The sequence below is a fragment of the Gobius niger genome (genome assembly GCF_951799975.1).
Source record: "Gobius niger genome assembly, chromosome: 21".
Taxonomy (NCBI): Eukaryota; Metazoa; Chordata; class Actinopteri; order Gobiiformes; family Gobiidae; genus Gobius; species Gobius niger.
The window spans coordinates 26,263,886-26,282,009 of NC_136872.1; the positions used below are offsets into that span (position 1 = coordinate 26,263,886).

Sequence of the window (18,124 nt, forward strand, 5' to 3'; positions counted from 1 at the left end):
GAGTTAGTATTAACCACATGCAGCACTAAAGTAGGTCACTCTCTGGCGGGCCAACAGAATTGTTTCGGCGGGCCAAATTTGGCCCGCGGGCCCCACTTTGGGCATCCCTGCTTTACAGTCTTATTGTACAGCCTGACAGCAGAGGGGATGAAGGACCTGCTCCTTCTTGCACTGAGGGTGTCTCAGTCTGCCACTGAGAGAGCTGCTCAGCTCTTCTACAGCCTGACCCCTGACCTTTAGCCTGACCCCTGACCTTTAGCCTGACCCCTGACCTTTAGCCTAACAGTAGCACGATCAGTAACAGGTTAAAGTTCTCGTGACGACAGTTTCCTGAAGTGTTTCCTGTCTTGAGTTAAAGTGTGTCACAGGAAGAGTGTGTTCAGTTTCAGAGCCTCCACCATGAGCCGTGAGTACCTCCTCTGACTCTCACACACCACAATTATACACTTTAATTCTCCTAAACATCACAAATATTCACTTTAACTCTCCTAAACATCACGAATATTCACTTGAATTCTCCTAAACATCACAAATATTCACTTTAACTCTCCGAAACATCACAAATATTCACTTTAATTCTCCTAAATATCACAAATATTCACTTTAACTCTCCAAAACATCACAAATATTCACTTTAATTATCCTACACATCACAAATATTCACTTTAACTCTCCGAAACATCACAAATATTCACTTTAATTCTCCTAAATATCACAAATATTCACTTTAACTCTCCGAAACATCACAAATATTCACTTTAATTATCCTACACATCACAAATATTCACTTTAATTCTACTAAACTTCACAAATATTCACTTTAACTCTCCTAAACTTCACAAATATTCACTTTAACTCTCCTAAACTTCACAAATATTCACTTTAACTCTCCTAAACATCACAAATATTCACTTTAATTCTACTAAACTTCACAAATATTCACTTTAACTCTCCTAAACTTCACAAATATACACTTTAACTCTCCTAAACTTCACAAATATTCACTTTAACTCTCCTAAACATCACAAATATTCACTTTAATTCTACTAAACTTCACAAATATTCACTTTAACTCTCCTAAACTTCACAAATATACACTTTAACTCTCCTAAACTTCACAAATATACACTTTAACTCTCCTAAACACCACACATATTCACTTTGATTCTCCTAAACATTATGTCCAAAGGACAACAGTGTGAAGTGTAAAGTGTGAAGGAACAAAAGGGGCAGATATTATAAGACTTGTTCTTCTCCTCTGCTCCGTTTCATTCATACTGTGTTGGCGGTTTTAATGTGATTGCATAACATCACTTTTGAATGAAATAAATAAATAAAATGAAAAATAAAATGAACATCACAAATATTTACTTTAATTCTCCTTCAGCTCCTTCAGACTCTGGACTCTGAACGAGTCTTAAAGCTAAACATTATCTTTAAGGCATTTTGAATATTTACTCCTTTACCTGATTTATTGAGTTTTGCATTTCAAAAAACAAAATTAGAATTTTTGACAGATGTTGCTTTTTTGTCACATTTTTTGTTTGATTTACATCTCGTTTTTTGTCGGATTTGATGCTTTTTCAAGAAGCTTTTAGATTAACCCAGAACTCTCTCACAAACACATGTGTGTGATGTTCCTGATCTGAGTTTCTCTGAGTGTCCTGGGTCTCTGTCATGATGAAGCTCCTCCTCTGTGACGCCTCAGTGCCAGTTTGCAGCTCTGCAATTAATCTAAATTCGATTACGATTTCGATTACAAAATTAGCATAATCGCAAAAAATCTATTATAATTTAATTTTTTAATTTTTTAATTATTTAAAAAAAAAAAATCAATTTTCTTTTTTCTAATTTTTGGATTTTTGTAATTTTTTTGCTGGATTTTTGTCACTTTTTTGCTGGATTTTTGTCTTTTTTTTGCTGGATTTTTGTCTTTTTTTTGCTGGACTTTTGTCATTTTTTTGCTGGATTTTTGTCATTTTTTTAATGGATTTTTGTCTTTTTTTTTAATGGATTTTTGTCACTTTTTTGATGGATTTTTGTCTTTTTTTTAATGGATTTTTGTCACTTTTTTGCTGGATTTTTGTCACTTTTTTGCTGGATTTTTGTCTTTTTTTTGCTGGATTTTTGTCTTTTTTTTGCTGGACTTTTGTCATTTTTTTGCTGGATTTTTGTCATTTTTTTAATGGATTTTTGTCATTTTTTTGATGGATTTTTGTCTTTTTTTTAATGGATTTTTGTCACTTTTTTGATGGATTTTTGTCTTTTTTTAATGGATTTTTGTCTTTTTTTTAATGGATTTTTGTCTTTTTTTAATGGATTTTTGTCTTTTTTTTAATGGACTTTTGTCTTTTTTTAATGGATTTTTGTCTTTTTTTTAATGGATTTGTGTCTTTTTTTTAATGGACTTTTGTCTTTTTTTAATGGATTTTTGTCTTTTTTTTAATGGACTTTTGTCTTTTTTTAATGGATTTTTGTCATTTTTTGAATGGATTTTTGTCACTTTTTTGATGGATTTTTGTCTTTTTTTTAATGGATTTTTGTCTTTTTTTAATGGATTTTTGTCTTTTTTTAATGGATTTTTGTCTTTTTTTTAATGGACTTTTGTCTTTTTTTAATGGATTTTTGTCTTTTTTTTAATGGATTTGTGTCTTTTTTTTAATGGACTTTTGTCTTTTTTTAATGGATTTTTGTCTTTTTTTAATGGATTTTTGTCTTTTTTTAATGGACTTTTGTCACTTTTTTGATGGATTTTTTTAAAGGCAACAAATAATCGTTTGAATAATCGTGATTTCAATTATGACAAAAATAATCGTGATTATTATTATTTCAATAATCGAGCAGCCCTACCTCAGTGTCAGTTTGCAGGATGAGGAGCCGCAGAGATGTTTCCTCCTGACTCTGAGGGACATGGTCATGATGAAGCTCCTCCTCTGTGACGCCTCAGTGTCAGTTTGCAGCTGCAGAGATGTTTCCTCCTGACTCTGAGGGACATGGTCATGATGAAGCTCCTCCTCTCTGACGGCCTCAGTGTCAGTTTGCAGAATGAGGAGCTGCAGAGATGTTTCCTCCTGACTCCGAGGCTCTTGTGTCTGCAGTTTTCCTGAGCGTGAGTCCGGACCAGTCCCAGTTCTTCAGAGGTCACTCGGTGTCTTTCAGCTGTGGAGTCTCTGGACCCTGGACCGTGAGGAGAAACTCCAGCGGCAGATATAACCAGCCGTGCTCAGAGTTTGGAGATGTTCTACACAAGTCCAGCTGTTCTCTGGACCGACTGTTTCTCCAGGACAGCGGTCAGTACTGGTGTGAGACCAACAGCGCCGCCTCTGAGCCCGTGGACATCACTGTGAGAGGTGAGTAACTCCTGCCCCTAGAGGCCGTAAGTGCCACTGCAGCTGTCGTCCATTTTGTTTTTACTCTTTAATTCCCCGTGAGAGTAAATCCTGTAAACACTGTTTAAGTGGAGCTAGCTGCAGTTAGCCTGTTAGCTTCTACTTCCTGATTCCATTAGTGTGTATTGGTGACTCCGACCCGATGGTAGTCAAGTTGCAATTGTGGTTTTCTGGCCAGAGACACCAGGGGGCGATGAAAGACCCCCCAGTCGTCACTCGTATCACCCCCAGAGGGACGACGGGAAGGATTTATTAAGTTACTGAGTGCTGCTTTAAAGGATAAAAGAGAAAAACCAACATGGCGGCTCTGAGGGAAGGGTTGGTTACAGTGGTTGGTTACAGTGGTTGGTTACAGGGGGGGGTTGGTAACAGGGGGGGGTTGGTTACAGGGGGTGGTTGGTTACAGGGGGTTGTTGGTTACAGGGGGTGGTTGGTTACAGCTGTCTCTCTCAGACAGGGGGATTCTGCTGCAGATTCCAGTCCGTCCTGTATCTGTTGGAGACTCTGTGCTTCTCCGGTGTCGACGTGAGTCTGGCCCCGCCCTCCCGGCTCGTTTCTATAGAGACGGACTCCTCCTCCTCCCGGAGCAGCCTGAAGGTCACATGAGCCTCCAGCAGGTGGCGCTGTCTGACTCAGGCCTGTACCAGTGTGAGAGCGGAGGACAGCGCTCTGAGAGCAGCAGACTGAGAGTCCACTCAGGTCAGTCACACAGACCTGGGATCAGCTCCTCGGCTCTCACTCATCCAGCTTCTCTTTCACAGAGGAGAAGGTTCTGAGCAGCAGCCGCCGCCCTCCCCCGGTGTGGACCCCCCCTCTGCCTCCCCCTCTGCCTCCCCCTCTGCCCCCCCCCTCCCCTCTGCTCCTCTCGTCCATCCTCGGGCCTGTCCTCCTGGTTCTGCTGGTGGTTCTGGCTCTGGTTCTGCTGAACAGTCGAACAGGTCAGTGTTCTCCTCTGTGACTCCTGTAGAACACACCTCTGTCAGTGTTCTCTCCTCTGTGTCTCCTGTAGAACACACCTCTGTCAGTGTTCTCTCCTCTGTGACTCCTGTAGAACACACCTCTGTCAGTGTTCTCCTCTGTAGCTCCTGTAGAACACACCTCTGTCAGTGTTCTCTCCTCTGTGTCTCCTGTAGAACACACCTCTGTCAGTGTTCTCCTCTGTGGCTCCTGTAGAACACACCTCTGTCAGTGTTCTCTCCTCTGTGGCTCCTGTAGAACACACCTCTGTCAGTGTTCTCCTCTGTGACTCCTGTAGAACACACCTCTGTCAGTGTTCTCCTCTGTGACTCCTGTAGAACACACCTCTGTCAGTGTTCTCCTCTGTGACTCCTGTAGAACACACCTCTGTCAGTGTTCTCTCCTCTGTGTCTCCTGTAGAACACACCTCTGTCAGTGTTCTCTCCTCTGTGACTCCTGTAGAACACACCTCTGTCAGTGTTCTCCTCTGTGACTCCTGTAGAACACACCTCTGTCAGTGTTCTCTCCTCTGTGTCTCCTGTAGAACACACCTCTGTCAGTGTTCTCCTCTGTGACTCCTGTAGAACACACCTCTGTCAGTGTTCTCTCCTCTGTGACTCCTGTAGAACACACCTCTGTCAGTGTTCTCCTCTGTGGCTCCTGTAGAACACACCTCTGTCAGCGTTCTCCTCTGTGACTCCTGTAGAACACACCTCTGTCAGCGTTCTCCTCTGTGACTCCTGTAGAACACACCTCTGTCAGCGTTCTCCTCTGTGACTCCTGTAGAACACACCTCTGTCAGTGTTCTCTCCTCTGTGACTCCTGTAGAACACACCTCTGTCAGTGTTCTCTCCTCTGTGACTCCTGTAGAACACACCTCTGTCAGTGTTCTCTCCTCTGTGACTCCTGTAGAACACGCCTCTGTCAGTGTTCTCCTCTGTGACTCCTGTAGAACACACCTCTGTCAGTGTTCTCTCCTCTGTGACTCCTGTAGAACACGCCTCTGTCAGTGTTCTCTCCTCTGTGACTCCTGTAGAACACGCCTCTGTCAGTGTTCTCTCCTCTGTGGCTCCTGTAGAACACGCCTCTGTCAGTGTTCTCTCCTCTGTGACTCCTGTAGAACACGCCTCTGTCAGTGTTCTCCTCTGTGACTCCTGTAGAACACGCCTCTGTCAGTGTTCTCTCCTCTGTGACTCCTGTAGAACACACCTCTGTCAGTGTTCTCCTCTGTGGCTCCTGTAGAACACGCCTCTGTCAGTGTTCTCTCCTCTGTGACTCCTGTAGAACACACCTCTGTCAGTGTTCTCCTCTGTAACTCCTGTAGAACACGCCTCTGTCAGTGTTCTCTCCTCTGTGACTCCTGTAGAACACGCCTCTGTCAGTGTTCTCCTCTGTGACTCCTGTAGAACACGCCTCTGTCAGTGTTCTCTCCTCTGTGACTCCTGTAGAACACGCCTCTGTCAGTGTTCTCCTCTGTGGCTCCTGTAGAACACGCCTCTGTCAGTGTTCTCTCCTCTGTGACTCCTGTAGAACACACCTCTGTCAGCGTTCTCCTCTGTGACTCCTGTAGAACACGCCTCTGTCAGTGTTCTCCTCTGTGGCTCCTGTAGAACACACCTCTGTCAGCGTTCTCCTCTGTGACTCCTGTAGAACACACCTCTGTCAGTGTTCTCTCCTCTGTGACTCCTGTAGAACACACCTCTGTCAGTGTTCTCTCCTCTGTGACTCCTGTAGAACACACCTCTGTCAGTGTTCTCCTCTGTAACTCCTGTAGAACACACCTCTGTCAGTGTTCTCTCCTCTGTGACTCCTGTAGAACACACCTCTGTCAGTGTTCTCTCCTCTGTGACTCCTGTAGAACACGCCTCTGTCAGTGTTCTCCTCTGTGGCTCCTGTAGAACACACCTCTGTCAGCGTTCTCCTCTGTGACTCCTGTAGAACACACCTCTGTCAGTGTTCTCTCCTCTGTGACTCCTGTAGAACACACCTCTGTCAGTGTTCTCTCCTCTGTGACTCCTGTAGAACACGCCTCTGTCAGTGTTCTCCTCTGTGGCTCCTGTAGAACACGCCTCTGTCAGTGTTCTCTCCTCTGTGACTCCTGTAGAACACACCTCTGTCAGCGTTCTCCTCTGTGACTCCTGTAGAACACGCCTCTGTCAGTGTTCTCCTCTGTGGCTCCTGTAGAACACACCTCTGTCAGCGTTCTCCTCTGTGACTCCTGTAGAACACACCTCTGTCAGTGTTCTCTCCTCTGTGACTCCTGTAGAACACACCTCTGTCAGCGTTCTCCTCTGTGACTCCTGTAGAACACACCTCTGTCAGTGTTCTCCTCTGTGACTCCTGTAGAACACACCTCTGTCAGCGTTCTCTCCTCTGTGACTCCTGTAGAACACACCTCTGTCAGTGTTCTCCTCTGTGACTCCTGTAGAACACACCTCTGTCAGTGTTCTCCTCTGTGGCTCCTGTAGAACACACCTCTGTCAGTGTTCTCCTCAGTGTCTCCTGTAGAACACACCTCTGTCAGCGTTCTCCTCTGTGACTCCTGTAGAACACACCTCTGTGTTCCGGGTCTGGGCCTCATCAAGTCAGATTTAGAACTTTGTACAGACTTCCTACAACAGTAATAGTGGTTAGTTGCTGGTTGTTAGCTGTTAGCTGTTAGCTGTTAGCTGTTAACTGTTAACTGTTAACTGTTAACTGTTAACTGTTAACTGTTGGTTGTTGGTTGTTGATTGTTAGTTGCTAGTTGTTCTTTGCTAATTGTTAGTTGCTGGTTGCTGGTTGTTTGCTACTTGTTAGTTGTTAGTTGTTAGTTGCTGGTTGCTGGTTGTTTGCTACTTGTTAGTTGTTTGCTTTTTGCTGCTAGTTGTTAGTTGTTAGTTGCTAGTTGTTAGTTGTTAGTTGTTAGTTGTTAGTTGTTAGTTGTTAGTTGTAAGTTGCTGGTTGTTTGCTACTTGTTAGTTGTTAGCTTTTTGCTGCTAGTTGTTAGTTGTTAGTTGTTAGTTGTTAGTTGTTAGTTGTTAGTTGTAAGTTGTTGGTTGTTTGCTACTTGTTAGTTGTTAGTTGTTAGTTGTTAGTTGCTAGTTGTTAGTTGTTAGTTGTTAGTTGTTAGTTGTTGGTTGTTAGTTGTAAGTTGTTGGTTGTTTGCTACTTGTTAGTTGTTAGCTTTTTGCTGCTAGTTGTAAGTTGCTGGTTGCTACTTGTTAGTTGCTAGTTGCTACTTGTTAGTTGTTAGTTGTTAGTTGTTAGTTGCTAGTTGCTAGTTGTTAGTTGTTAGTTGCTAGTTGCTAGTTGCTAGTTGTTAGTTGCTAGTTGTTAGTTGTTAGTTGCTAGTTGCTAGTTGTTAGTTGTTAGTTGCTAGTTGCTAGTTGTTAGTTGTTAGTTGCTAGTTGTTAGTTGTTAGTTGCTAGTTGCTAGTTGTTAGTTGTTAGTTGCTAGTTGTTAGTTGTTAGTTGTTAGTTGTTAGTTGTTAGTTGTTAGTTGTTAGTTGTTAGTTGTTTGCTTATTGCTGCTAGTTGAGTTCCCGGCGGTGCAGAGGACTCTGAGCTCGGACTGGAACACTCTGTGGTTTGATGCAACACCTCTGTCTTCAGCAGACCCACCTCTGCAGCCACAGACTCATGAAGCAGAGGCTGTTTCCTGGAAACGGCCTCTGACCACTGACGTCCTGCCCTAAGTGTGGTTTTTCACAGAAAATATTCATTTCTTTAATAAAGGTCAACATCCTCAACAAACAAGCAATGTTTATAGAGTTAAATAATTTCACACGGTCTCCTAAACCAGGGGTTCCCAAACTTTCCTGTGAGTCGCGGGACAAACATGGCGATGTCAAGCACGAAAAACACATGTAACTGCAAATGATGAAGCTACTTTATTTTATTTAGTTTAATGTTTTCGATAGCCCACATTTGCATTTGATTCTATCTATGCAAATAACACGCTATATTAAAATAAATGGTAACTATGGCAAAAGCCTAATTTTAGTAAAACAAAATCAACAGTTGTAGCAATTTAGTTAAAAAAAAAAAACACACCTGTATCTACAGCACCTACAGTAACTTTACCTCATTCGTTCACTCAAAGAAAATGAAACATTAGATTATTTTGAAAGTGTCAGTTCAGCATCAATTCTTTTATAAGTCACTTTTTAACATATGCTGTTGTTAATGTCAACAACCTTTGTAAATAATGGTTAGAAAACTGCGAAAGTTGATGCTACAACGCTCTGTGATTAATAAATACCAAGACACCACAACAGTGTTTCCTTAACTTTGCGAAAGGAGTGAAACAGCGCCCCCAATTTGAGGCTCGTGGTCAAAAAATGTACTGCATCCATATTTACCTTTGAGAATGAATGGAAGAGAGTTAGTATTAACCACACGCAGCGCAAAAGTAGGTCACTCTCTGCCGGGCCAACAGAATTGTGACCGCGGGCCCCACTTTGGGCACCCCTGTCCTAAACTATGCACAAAACTGACACGGACAGAAAACTCGGACTTCCCATTTTCAAAAACACAAAGACTTAAGAACAAATGACTCAAATGACTGGGATCAGACGGCTTTATGCTTAAAGTAAAGAGAAGTAAAAGAATATTACTCTACCCGCCCCGTCAGACCTCGAGGCTAAGATCAGGGCCTGGCCTGTCCTTGGATGGAGAAGTCTGGGTGAATGTAGTGAGTGGTGGTGGGAGGGGCCTCACCTCCCCCAGTCTGCCCCAGGACAGCTGTGGCTACAATAGTACTAGTAATAATGAATTGATTTATTGATTATTCCGAGTTTGACACTTGAAAATACTTTATAATACTGTAGATAAAAGAAGAAGAAGGAGGAAGTACATGTATAAGTTCCCGCCCCTGAAAGTATCAGATCTTCATTCATGTGGTTGGATCCAAAAACATGACAAATAATAATGATAAATAATAATGTAATAAAGAGTCTCAGTGTCCAGTAAAGCACTAAATGAAACCAATGCATTATCATTATTATATTGCGAGTCTCGCCTGGATACCTCCTTGTTTGTCCCTTTTCTGTTTCCTGCAGCTCCTCATGTAAAATACACCTTTTCATCGATTTCTCCACATTTAATCAACATGTAAACACAGATTTTTCAAAGTGTTCTTGATGACTCACTGGCGCAGCTTTGTCTGGTCCGTCGCCTCCTCGTCTGTGAAATCCCGACTCTGTAAATGTGAAATGTGTTTCCAGAGCGTGACCCGAGTCAGCCCGACCCGACGCTGACCTCTCGAGTCTGTTACCGCCCGGACACAGGTCAGTCACAGACGCTCCCTGAGGGTCACCTGGGTCTGTGAGGAGGGACTTCAGACTTTAGAGACGAGAGGCCAACCTGCTCCTCAACTGAGCACGTTCTCTCCAGTTTGGCTTTACCCAAATCTGGTCAGAGTCCAGGGCTGTTTTCAGTCCCAGTCCCCCCCTGGGTACTTGAGCACTTGGCAGGGGGTACTTGGACTTACCTCAGATCTAAAAAGGAGGGGAAAGAGATAGTTTCAATATTACTTTCAAAGAAAAGTTAGTTTTAATTATGATTTTGAGTAAAAGGCTTGACTTTGAGAGTATTTTTGCAGTATTTTGAATATTACACTCTACAAAATACTGAATAATCCATGTTTTCCACATGAACAAAGCTCAGAGCTGATCCTTTAAACATGATCTGAGGCTCTTTCAGACGCTCAATACAAGTTTGGATGATTTTAGTCTCTCCTTTTCATTTTTATTTAGTCTGATTTTAGTCGACTCAAATATCTGGACATTTTAGTCACAGTTTTAGTCTCATGAGAAACTTTTAATTTAGTTTTAGTCCAATTTTAGTCACAAAAATATCACTTTGACTAAAATTAAGACTAAATATTTTAGTCGACGAAATTGACACTGATTATGACACAAATCAGAAACATTTTTAAGGTTAAATGGAGAGAAATACTGTCAATGCAACCAGTTAGGTCATATTATACACAACTCTGGCATTTGTAGAATTGTAGATTTTAAGGCAGAAATGACAGAAACCCACTTGAATTAAGAGATTCAATCTAAAGTTTGAGTAGATTTGGTCTGCACTGCAAAAAGTCATTAACTAGATCAGTATAAACATCTCAGTTTGAGCACAATAATTCAAATTTTAGTTGTTTTGACTGGTTAAGAAGTTGTTGGGCATTTGTCCCGGATTATGTCACTTGTTCTGAGATGTTTCTGACTCGTTTCGATACATTTCGTCCTTATTTCAGCTCATTTTCTTTGCCAAAATTGGCCTTGTCTCATTGACAATTTTACTTTCTTATTTCAAGCGAGATTTACCCTAGAACTGGTCTGAAATGTCCTCAAACAAGCAAAGGAAACTCGGTCCGATCAGGAAAAGTGTCTAAATGAGTGAAAACCGCTCAAAACAAAAAACATTTCCTCAATTCAACTCATTTAAGCCAATGCTTGATATTCACTTTTTGTAGTGTGGTCTTAGATCAGATAAAACATCTTATCACCAATGGAACAAGTCATTATTCTCCTCATTCAGATTATATTGTGAAAAACAAATCTTTGTAAAAGAGTTCATTTGTCTGATTTCAAAGTGGGTTTTATGTTTGTTCCATTGGCATCAGCATTTGTATTTTTAGCTCAGATTAGTCCAAACAGACTCAAATTCAACATAAAGAAGCTTTATTCAAGCAATTTTAAGTCATTTATCTCATTTAAGAAGGTCATGTTTCCAGTGTCGTGCTTTACTTCGGCCCTCGGTCTTTTTACAATGAAAAACATCGTCCTCCGTGAACAGAACTTGCCTCCTCTGCTGCAGATGCTCTGGGTGGGGCTGAAGCTTCACTTTTATGCTGAACGTCTCTCATGTTAAATCTGTGTTTTCCAGATCGTGACCTGCGTAGGATCGACCCCACGGTGACCTCTGAAGTCTGTTACCATGACGTCACAGGTGAGACCAGAGACTGAAGGATCTCACTGAGGAGCTCCTGCAGCTCTGAGCACAGTCCGGATCAGGAGCTGGAGGATCTCACTGAGGAGCTCCTGCAGCTCTGAGGACAGTCCGGATCAGGAGCTGGAGGATCTCACTGAGGAGCTCCTGCAGCTCTGAGGACAGTCCGGGGAAAGATTTCAAAAGTCAGAAACTAAGAACCCCCCACGCTCACCAGGGCCGCTGAAATAAACCTGAGGATCTGATTCATTCACAAAGAAACAGACACACTTTAAACAAGACAAACCCGACACTGTTCCTGCTCCTTTCACAAACTCATCACTGTCTTTACTATTTAATGCACCGGTTATTTCTGCATTCTCTCCTTTACCTGTTTTTATTCCTCTGTCCAGATGTGGAGGAGGCGGATCGTTCTGTCACCACAGTCCAGACTCTGAGGAACCGGCACAGAAACATCAGCCCAGACCAGGACTTTACTGCCTTCAGACCTGGACTAAACCTGGACTGAGTCAGGACTAAACCAGGACTAAACCAGGACTAAACCAGGACTAAACCAGGACTAAACCAGGACATTACAGACCTTGAGGAAATCATATTGAAAGTTGTTCCTTTAAAGATGATTTTCTTGGATTTGTATAAGTATTAAAAGGTGTCGCTGGTGGATAAAGGTGTCGCTGGTCCTGAAGTTTCTCTGGACCCGGGACTCGGATCCTGCTCTGCCTTTGTGTGACCCAGGAAGAGCTCAGAGCTCAGAGCTCAGAGTTCAGAGCTCAGAGCTCAGAGCTCAGAGCTCAGAGCTCAGAGCTCAGAGCTCAGAGCTCAGAGCTCAGAGCTCAGAGCTCAGAGCTCAGAGCTGCTCTCAGGGAAACCACGTTCTCATTCACAGCTCATGTTCTTTTCTGGATTATAACATGTCTCAATGAAAATAAAGTACTAAGCTGAAATACCAAGGCTGCTGGTGGAATAGAAGAGATGTGGGCACACTGGCGCCCTCTGCAGGCCGGAGCTGTTCTTTACATGGAGAGGTTAAATACACTTACTCGAGAGTATAAATACACCTTCAACGTTTGCTCATTTTGTCATGTTTACAACCATAAACATAAACTGTGTACTGTGTGTTAAGTAAGTATGTGTGCAAGTGCTCACACAGCATTTCTCTGAGGTATGAAACTGTCTTTATAACATAATGACGGCAGAATGTTCACACCTGGGCCTGTGTGTGTGTGATCGACTCTCAGAGTAACGACAGCTCAGACTGAGAGAAATGTGCAAAGAGCTCAAAGTGCGACATGTAAAACACGTAACACTGCAAAAAGTGCCCCACTAAAAACAAGGAAAAAAATCTTAAAATGAGACGTTTTGTCTTGTCTTGTTTTGGCAGAAAATATTCTGCCAATGGGGTCAGCATTATTTTCTTGCAAATAATTCTTTTTTCTAGAATATTTTGCACTAAAAACACTATATTTAAGCAGATAAACAGCTAGAATTAAGTTGTAAAGCTGGATTCAGTCGTCGAGCTTTATATGTGGAGGAGCAGCAAAGAGCAGCCGATGGTCCTGAGGCTGAGAACCACTGTGTTCAGAGCCTTCTTCTCTATCAGTTGAAAATAATAATAAATAATAATACATTTTATTTGTATTGCACTTTACATATGAAAAACACATCTCAAAGTGCTACAATTGACACACACACAAAAAAACAACAACAACAAAGACAACATAACATTTCAATAGTAAAAACCCGAAGAATAATAGCAGTAAAAACAGAGTAAGCCGCCCAAAATAAGTGGGTCTTCAGTTTACTTTTAAAAAACTCAATAGACTGTGGTGGTGATGGTTGGGGAGGGCGTTCCACAGTCGAGGAGCAGCTGCCTGGAACGACCTATCACCCAGAGTGCGGAGCTTTGTCTTGGGGACCAGGAGGTGGAGCTGTCAGAGGAGCTGTCGGGTTGGTTTGTGGTTGTTGATGAGTTCTTTAAGGTACACTGGTGCGCTGCCGTAGACACACTGATAGGTCAGGAGGCAGATCTTATACTAATCCTGAACCTAACAGGAAGCCAGTGGAGTTTATGGAGGATGGGTGTGATGTGTTCAGACTTACGCACCCTCATCAGGACCCTGGCAGCGCAGTTCTGAATGTACTGCAATCTCTGCAGGCTCCTGCCAGGGATCCCGATGAGGAGTGCGTTGCAGTAGTCGAGCCTGGAGGAGACAAAGGCCTGGACCAGCCTCTCTGCATCCGCAAAATCTGTGGAATAATCTGAAAACTGCTGTTCACAAACGCTCTCCTTCTAATGTGACAGAGCTTGAGTTGTTTTGTAAAGATGAATGGGCTAAAATGTCAGTCTCTACATGTGCTAATCTTGTAGAGTCAAACCCAGAAGACGAAAGCGGGTTCACAAAGTATTCATTCATCTGTATGATACTTATGCAAGCCCCACTTTTCACTTTTCTATTTTGTTTTTAAAAAAACAGAATCATGTATCATTTTGCTTTCACTTCACAGTCGTCTGTTACTTGTGTGTGAACGTTCAGTAATAAAATAAAAATAAAACCTTTGTGTTCAGGGTTGTAAACATGACACAATGTGCAAAAGTTCCAGGTGCATTAGTGCTTTCCAGAGGCGCTGTACATTTGCTCAGAGAGAGGGGGCGGAGCTCAGGGGGGGGGGGAGGTGTACAGGGGGGAGGAGCAAAAAAGACAAAAAAATGACAAAAAAAATGACAATAAATTTACAAAAATGAGTTGAAAACCCCCCTCAAAAATGTAAAAAAAATGTGATGATGTGAGGGAAAAGATCCATTTAGATGAGTTTTGTAGATCTTTCACATGAGGCGTTACACTGGCCTATACAGGATTTGGGTAAAGCTGAACTGGAGAAAATGCTCTCGGTTCAGGCGGGAGTTAAGAGGTTAAAAGAAAAGCATCCAAAAACAAAAATGTGCTGGATAAGTAGCAAAAAAGTGACAAAAACACAACATGTGAGGAAAACGTGACGACAAAGCCATGAAAAAAAAAAACGAAAAACAAGAGACGAAAACACAACGAAAAAGTGACAAAAAATGGACGAAAAAATGGACGAAAAAATGGACGAAAAAATTGACGAAAAAATGGACGAAAAAGTGATGAGAATTTGACAAAAAAATGACCAAAAAAAATCGAAAATTTGACAAAAAAGTTAAAAAAAAAGTCACGAAACTTTGACCAAAATGAGTCGACTGCCCGACAAAAAAGTGACAAAAAAAAATCTGACGTGAGGAAAAAGATCCATTTAGTTTTGCAGGTCTTTCAAATGAGGCGTTACACTGGCCTACAGGATTTGGGTAAAGCTGAACTGGAGAAAATGCTCTCGGTTCAGGCGGGAGTTAAGAGGTTAAACCAGGGGAGGCAAGTTTTGTTAACAGAGGCCAATTTGTTTCACTGTAAAAAGACCGAGGGCCAAAGTAAAGCACGACACTGGAAAAAATACCATCTTAAATGAGATAAATGATTTAAAATTGCTTGAATAAAGGTTATTTATGTTGAATTTGAGTCTGTTTGGACTAAGCTAAGATAAAGATTCAAATGATGATGCCAATGGAACAAACATAAAACCCACTTTGAAATCAGACAAATTAACTTTTACTTTTAAAAAGATTTGTTTTTCACTTGAAATTATACCATATAATCTGTTAAGAGAATAATGACTTGTTCTATTGGCGACAAGAAGTTTTATCTGATCTAAGACCAAAAAAAATTATAAAAAATTGACGAAAAAAAATCAAAAATGTGACAAAAAAGTTACAAAAAAATGATAAAGGATTGACGAAAAAGTGACAAAAAAGTCACGAAAATTTGACAAAAATGAGACAAAAAAAGTGCTGAAAAAAAATCTGATGATGTGAGAAAAAAGTTTTGTAGGTCTTAGCTTTCAAATGAGGCGTTACACTGGCCTATACAGGATTTGGGTAAAGCTGAACTGGAGAAAATGCTCTCGGTTCAGGCGGGAGTTAAGAGGTTAATATTGCTTGTAATGCATAGACGATCCACCAGGGGGTGCTGTAGCGCTGTAGAGAACAAAACCCACTGTGTCTGAATGACGGGGCAGGTTTAATGCTGTGAAAGAGGCCGTTAGAACCAAACCCTCAGGAGTTAAAAAGTGTGTTTTCTATAGATGTGAGCGGGAGCGAGGCTGCACTGAATGTTTGTGATCAAAACAACAGAACAGTGGTTCAGGTGATGAAGTGTGGACCAAACACTACAGCTCAGCACACGGGGGGGTCAGCGAGACGTCAGGGAAGAGTTTCAGAGAACTCTCAGTGCAGCATCTTCAAGAAGAAGAAGAAGATCTTTGTTTACATCGAGCCTTCACAGACTCAAACTCTTTACATGAGACAACTGAACATTCACTCCACCTTCCCCTGGGGGAGACTGACACAAACCACTGCACACATCTGCACAGGCCCTATCAGAGCCACCTTAACCAATGGGCTGGCAGGGGCTGGAGCCCAGGGGCCGACCATAGTCAAGGGCCTGTCAGAATTAAAGGTGCACTAAGCAACTTTTTATGTGAAAAAAAAGTCTCAATACTAGCGTGCATTCGGTGGCGTCATGGGTGCAGCATGACACCTTCACTCTCCCTCACAGTGGCCTCTATGACGCACCAGGGTCAGTTGTTTTTAGGGGTTTGAACCAGAAACGGGCCGGAAACCCCAAAACAATTGCTTCTGGAGCGTCATAAAGGCGCTCCTGAAGGTGCCACACTGCCCCCATGACGCCCCCGAGTCAGAAAAAGGTCAAACACACGCAAATATCAAGACTGCTTTTTCCACATAAAAAGTGACATAGTGCATCTTTAAGGAAAACTCACTTCACCTGTGGCATGACTAACCGTATGCGATGATCCTCTGTGAGTACCTGGAGTCGGCCCTGGCCTGGCCAGAGGGACACATGCAGGAGTAGCAGGGTTAGGGTCAGGATTTAGGGTTAGTCGGGTCATAGGTTAGGTTTAGGGTTTGTGCTAAAGGGGGGTGGGGGCGTACAATTCTGGTTAAGCCCCGGGGCCTATGGGTACATTAAGGCGGGCCTGGTCCCTATGACCACCATTCATTCATCCAGGCCTATTGTACATGTTTTTAGTGATAGGGGAAACCGGAGTAAGATGCGCAGACAGAAACAACTGTGCATGATTTAATATAGAATATCTAACTGAACATACAAAGAAGTGATTAAACTGACCTGTGATGAGGGAACATGAGGACGACTCACAGTCATGTCTCTTTCACAGACAGGACTCTCCTCGGACTCTCCCTGGGACGACCGTCCCGACTGGGCCTTCGTGTTTGTTCAGCAGAAGACGGCTCACACATTTACGGAGGCGTTTAACCACGAACTCAGTGATCTGAGCGCCCCCCCCCCCGGTCTCTGGATGTTGTAGGACTGTCTTGGCTGACACGTCTCTGCAACATCGCCGCCGGGGTGGTGGTCCCTCTCTTTAAGAAGGGGGACCGGAGGGTGTGTTCCAATTACAGAGGAATCACCCTCCTTAGCCTCCCCGGTAAGGTCTACTCCAGGGTGCTGGAGAGGAGGATCCGGCCGATAGTTGAATCTCGGATCCAGGAGGAACAATGCAGTTTTCGTCCTGGCCGTGGCACACTGGACCAGCTCTATACCCTCCATCGGGTGCTCGAGGGTTCGTGGGAGTTCATGTGTTTTGTGGATCTGGAGAAGGCGTTCGGAGTATGGGGTCCGGGGCCCTCGTGGTGCCCTGTGGGGGGTGCTCCGGGAGTATGGGGTCCGGGGCCCTCGTGGTGCCCTGTGGGGGTGCTCCGGGAGTATGGGGTCCGGGGCCCTCGTGGTGCCCTGTGGGGGGTGCTCCGGGAGTATGGGGTCCGGGGCCCTCTGCTAAGGGCTGTCCGTTCCCTGTATGAGCAGCAGGAGCTTGGTTCATTGCCGGCAGTAAGTCAGACCTGTTCCCGGTGCGTGTTGGTCTCCGCCAGGGCTGCCCTTTGTCACCGGTTCTGTTCATTACCTTTATGGACAGAGTCTCGAGGCGCAGCCAGGGGCCGGAGGGTGTCCTCTTTGACAAGTCTGGGCATCTCTGCTGACACGCTGCCCCCGTGACCCGGCCCCGGATAAAGAGGAAGAACATGGATGGAAGGTCCCAGTGTGGTGAGGCTTTAATTCACTTTTCATGACTTTAAACTTTATGTTCTGTGAGTGACGTCTGGGAAACTTCTCCTCCTCATGTAAATCCCTGACTTCCTGATCCAGTCCAGACGACTCTGTAATAAAACTCCCTCCAGAGTCAGGTCTTACTGAGCCCTGCTGCAGAATGTGCTGCACTGCCCCCTACAGGCCGTGAGGGTCTGAGGAGTTTATCTGACTGAACATGTGAGCAGCTCCTCAGCCGGAACTGTCCTCATTCCACCACAATATTTAACAGTTTGCAGTAAATCAGTGTCAAAGTGCTGCGTTTGAGAGGGAGGAGGGAGGCGTACAGGAGGGAGGCGTACAGGAGGGAGGCGTACAGGAGGGAGGCGTACAGGAGGGAGGCGTACAGGAGGGAGGCGTACAGGAGGGAGGCGTACAGGAGGGAGGCGTACAGGAGGAGGATCACAGCTGTTCAGTCACCTGTCACCTCCCTCTCTCTGAACTGTGAACCCTTCTCTCGTCATGGATCATTTCTCTGTTTTTTCTCTGTTCCTGATGTTTCTCCACCTGAGCTTCTGCTTCACAGGTGAGTCCATCTTTACATCAGAAACTTCTTAGAGCGACTTTTCTTGTTTTTTCCTGTTCCACGTCACACCAGGTAACACTGACACACAGGACAAAGTACAGTTTGAATCTATTTACAGCTCAGTTC

At 43.5% G+C, this 18,124-nt stretch overlaps 2 protein-coding genes across 2 annotated transcripts in view; both read left to right on the forward strand.

The window, feature by feature from the left end:
- Positions 1–394: 394 nt before the first annotated feature.
- Positions 395–11,835, forward strand: LOC306981087 (uncharacterized protein). Its single transcript, XM_079580637.1, has 7 exons — positions 395–406; positions 3,099–3,350; positions 3,843–4,088; positions 4,151–4,327; positions 9,553–9,615; positions 11,219–11,281; positions 11,674–11,835. Exons 1-7 carry the CDS (start codon positions 400–402, stop codon positions 11,787–11,789), a joined length of 924 nt encoding a protein of 307 aa, XP_079436763.1. The 5' UTR covers positions 395–399; the 3' UTR covers positions 11,790–11,835.
- Positions 11,836–13,113: 1,278 nt separating this feature from the next.
- LOC306981088 (NACHT, LRR and PYD domains-containing protein 12-like) overlaps positions 13,114–18,124 on the forward strand; it is a gene marked incomplete at both ends in the record, with an annotated part of 136,374 nt that continues 131,363 nt past the window's right edge. The window contains 2 exons of the mRNA XM_079580638.1: positions 13,114–13,260; positions 16,547–16,679. Of these exons, the coding sequence (XP_079436764.1) occupies positions 13,114–13,260; positions 16,547–16,679 (280 nt within the window). The remainder of the gene's footprint in view (positions 13,261–16,546; positions 16,680–18,124) is intronic.

Bases quoted from the DNA above. Each gene is read 5' to 3' on its own strand.
- LOC306981087 (XM_079580637.1), top strand. The intron at 3,351-3,842 runs GTGAGTAACTCC...TGTCTCTCTCAG, and splicing joins CGTGGACATCACTGTGAGAG to ACAGGGGGATTCTGCTGCAG. The intron at 4,328-9,552 runs GTCAGTGTTCTC...ATGTGTTTCCAG, and splicing joins TCTGCTGAACAGTCGAACAG to AGCGTGACCCGAGTCAGCCC.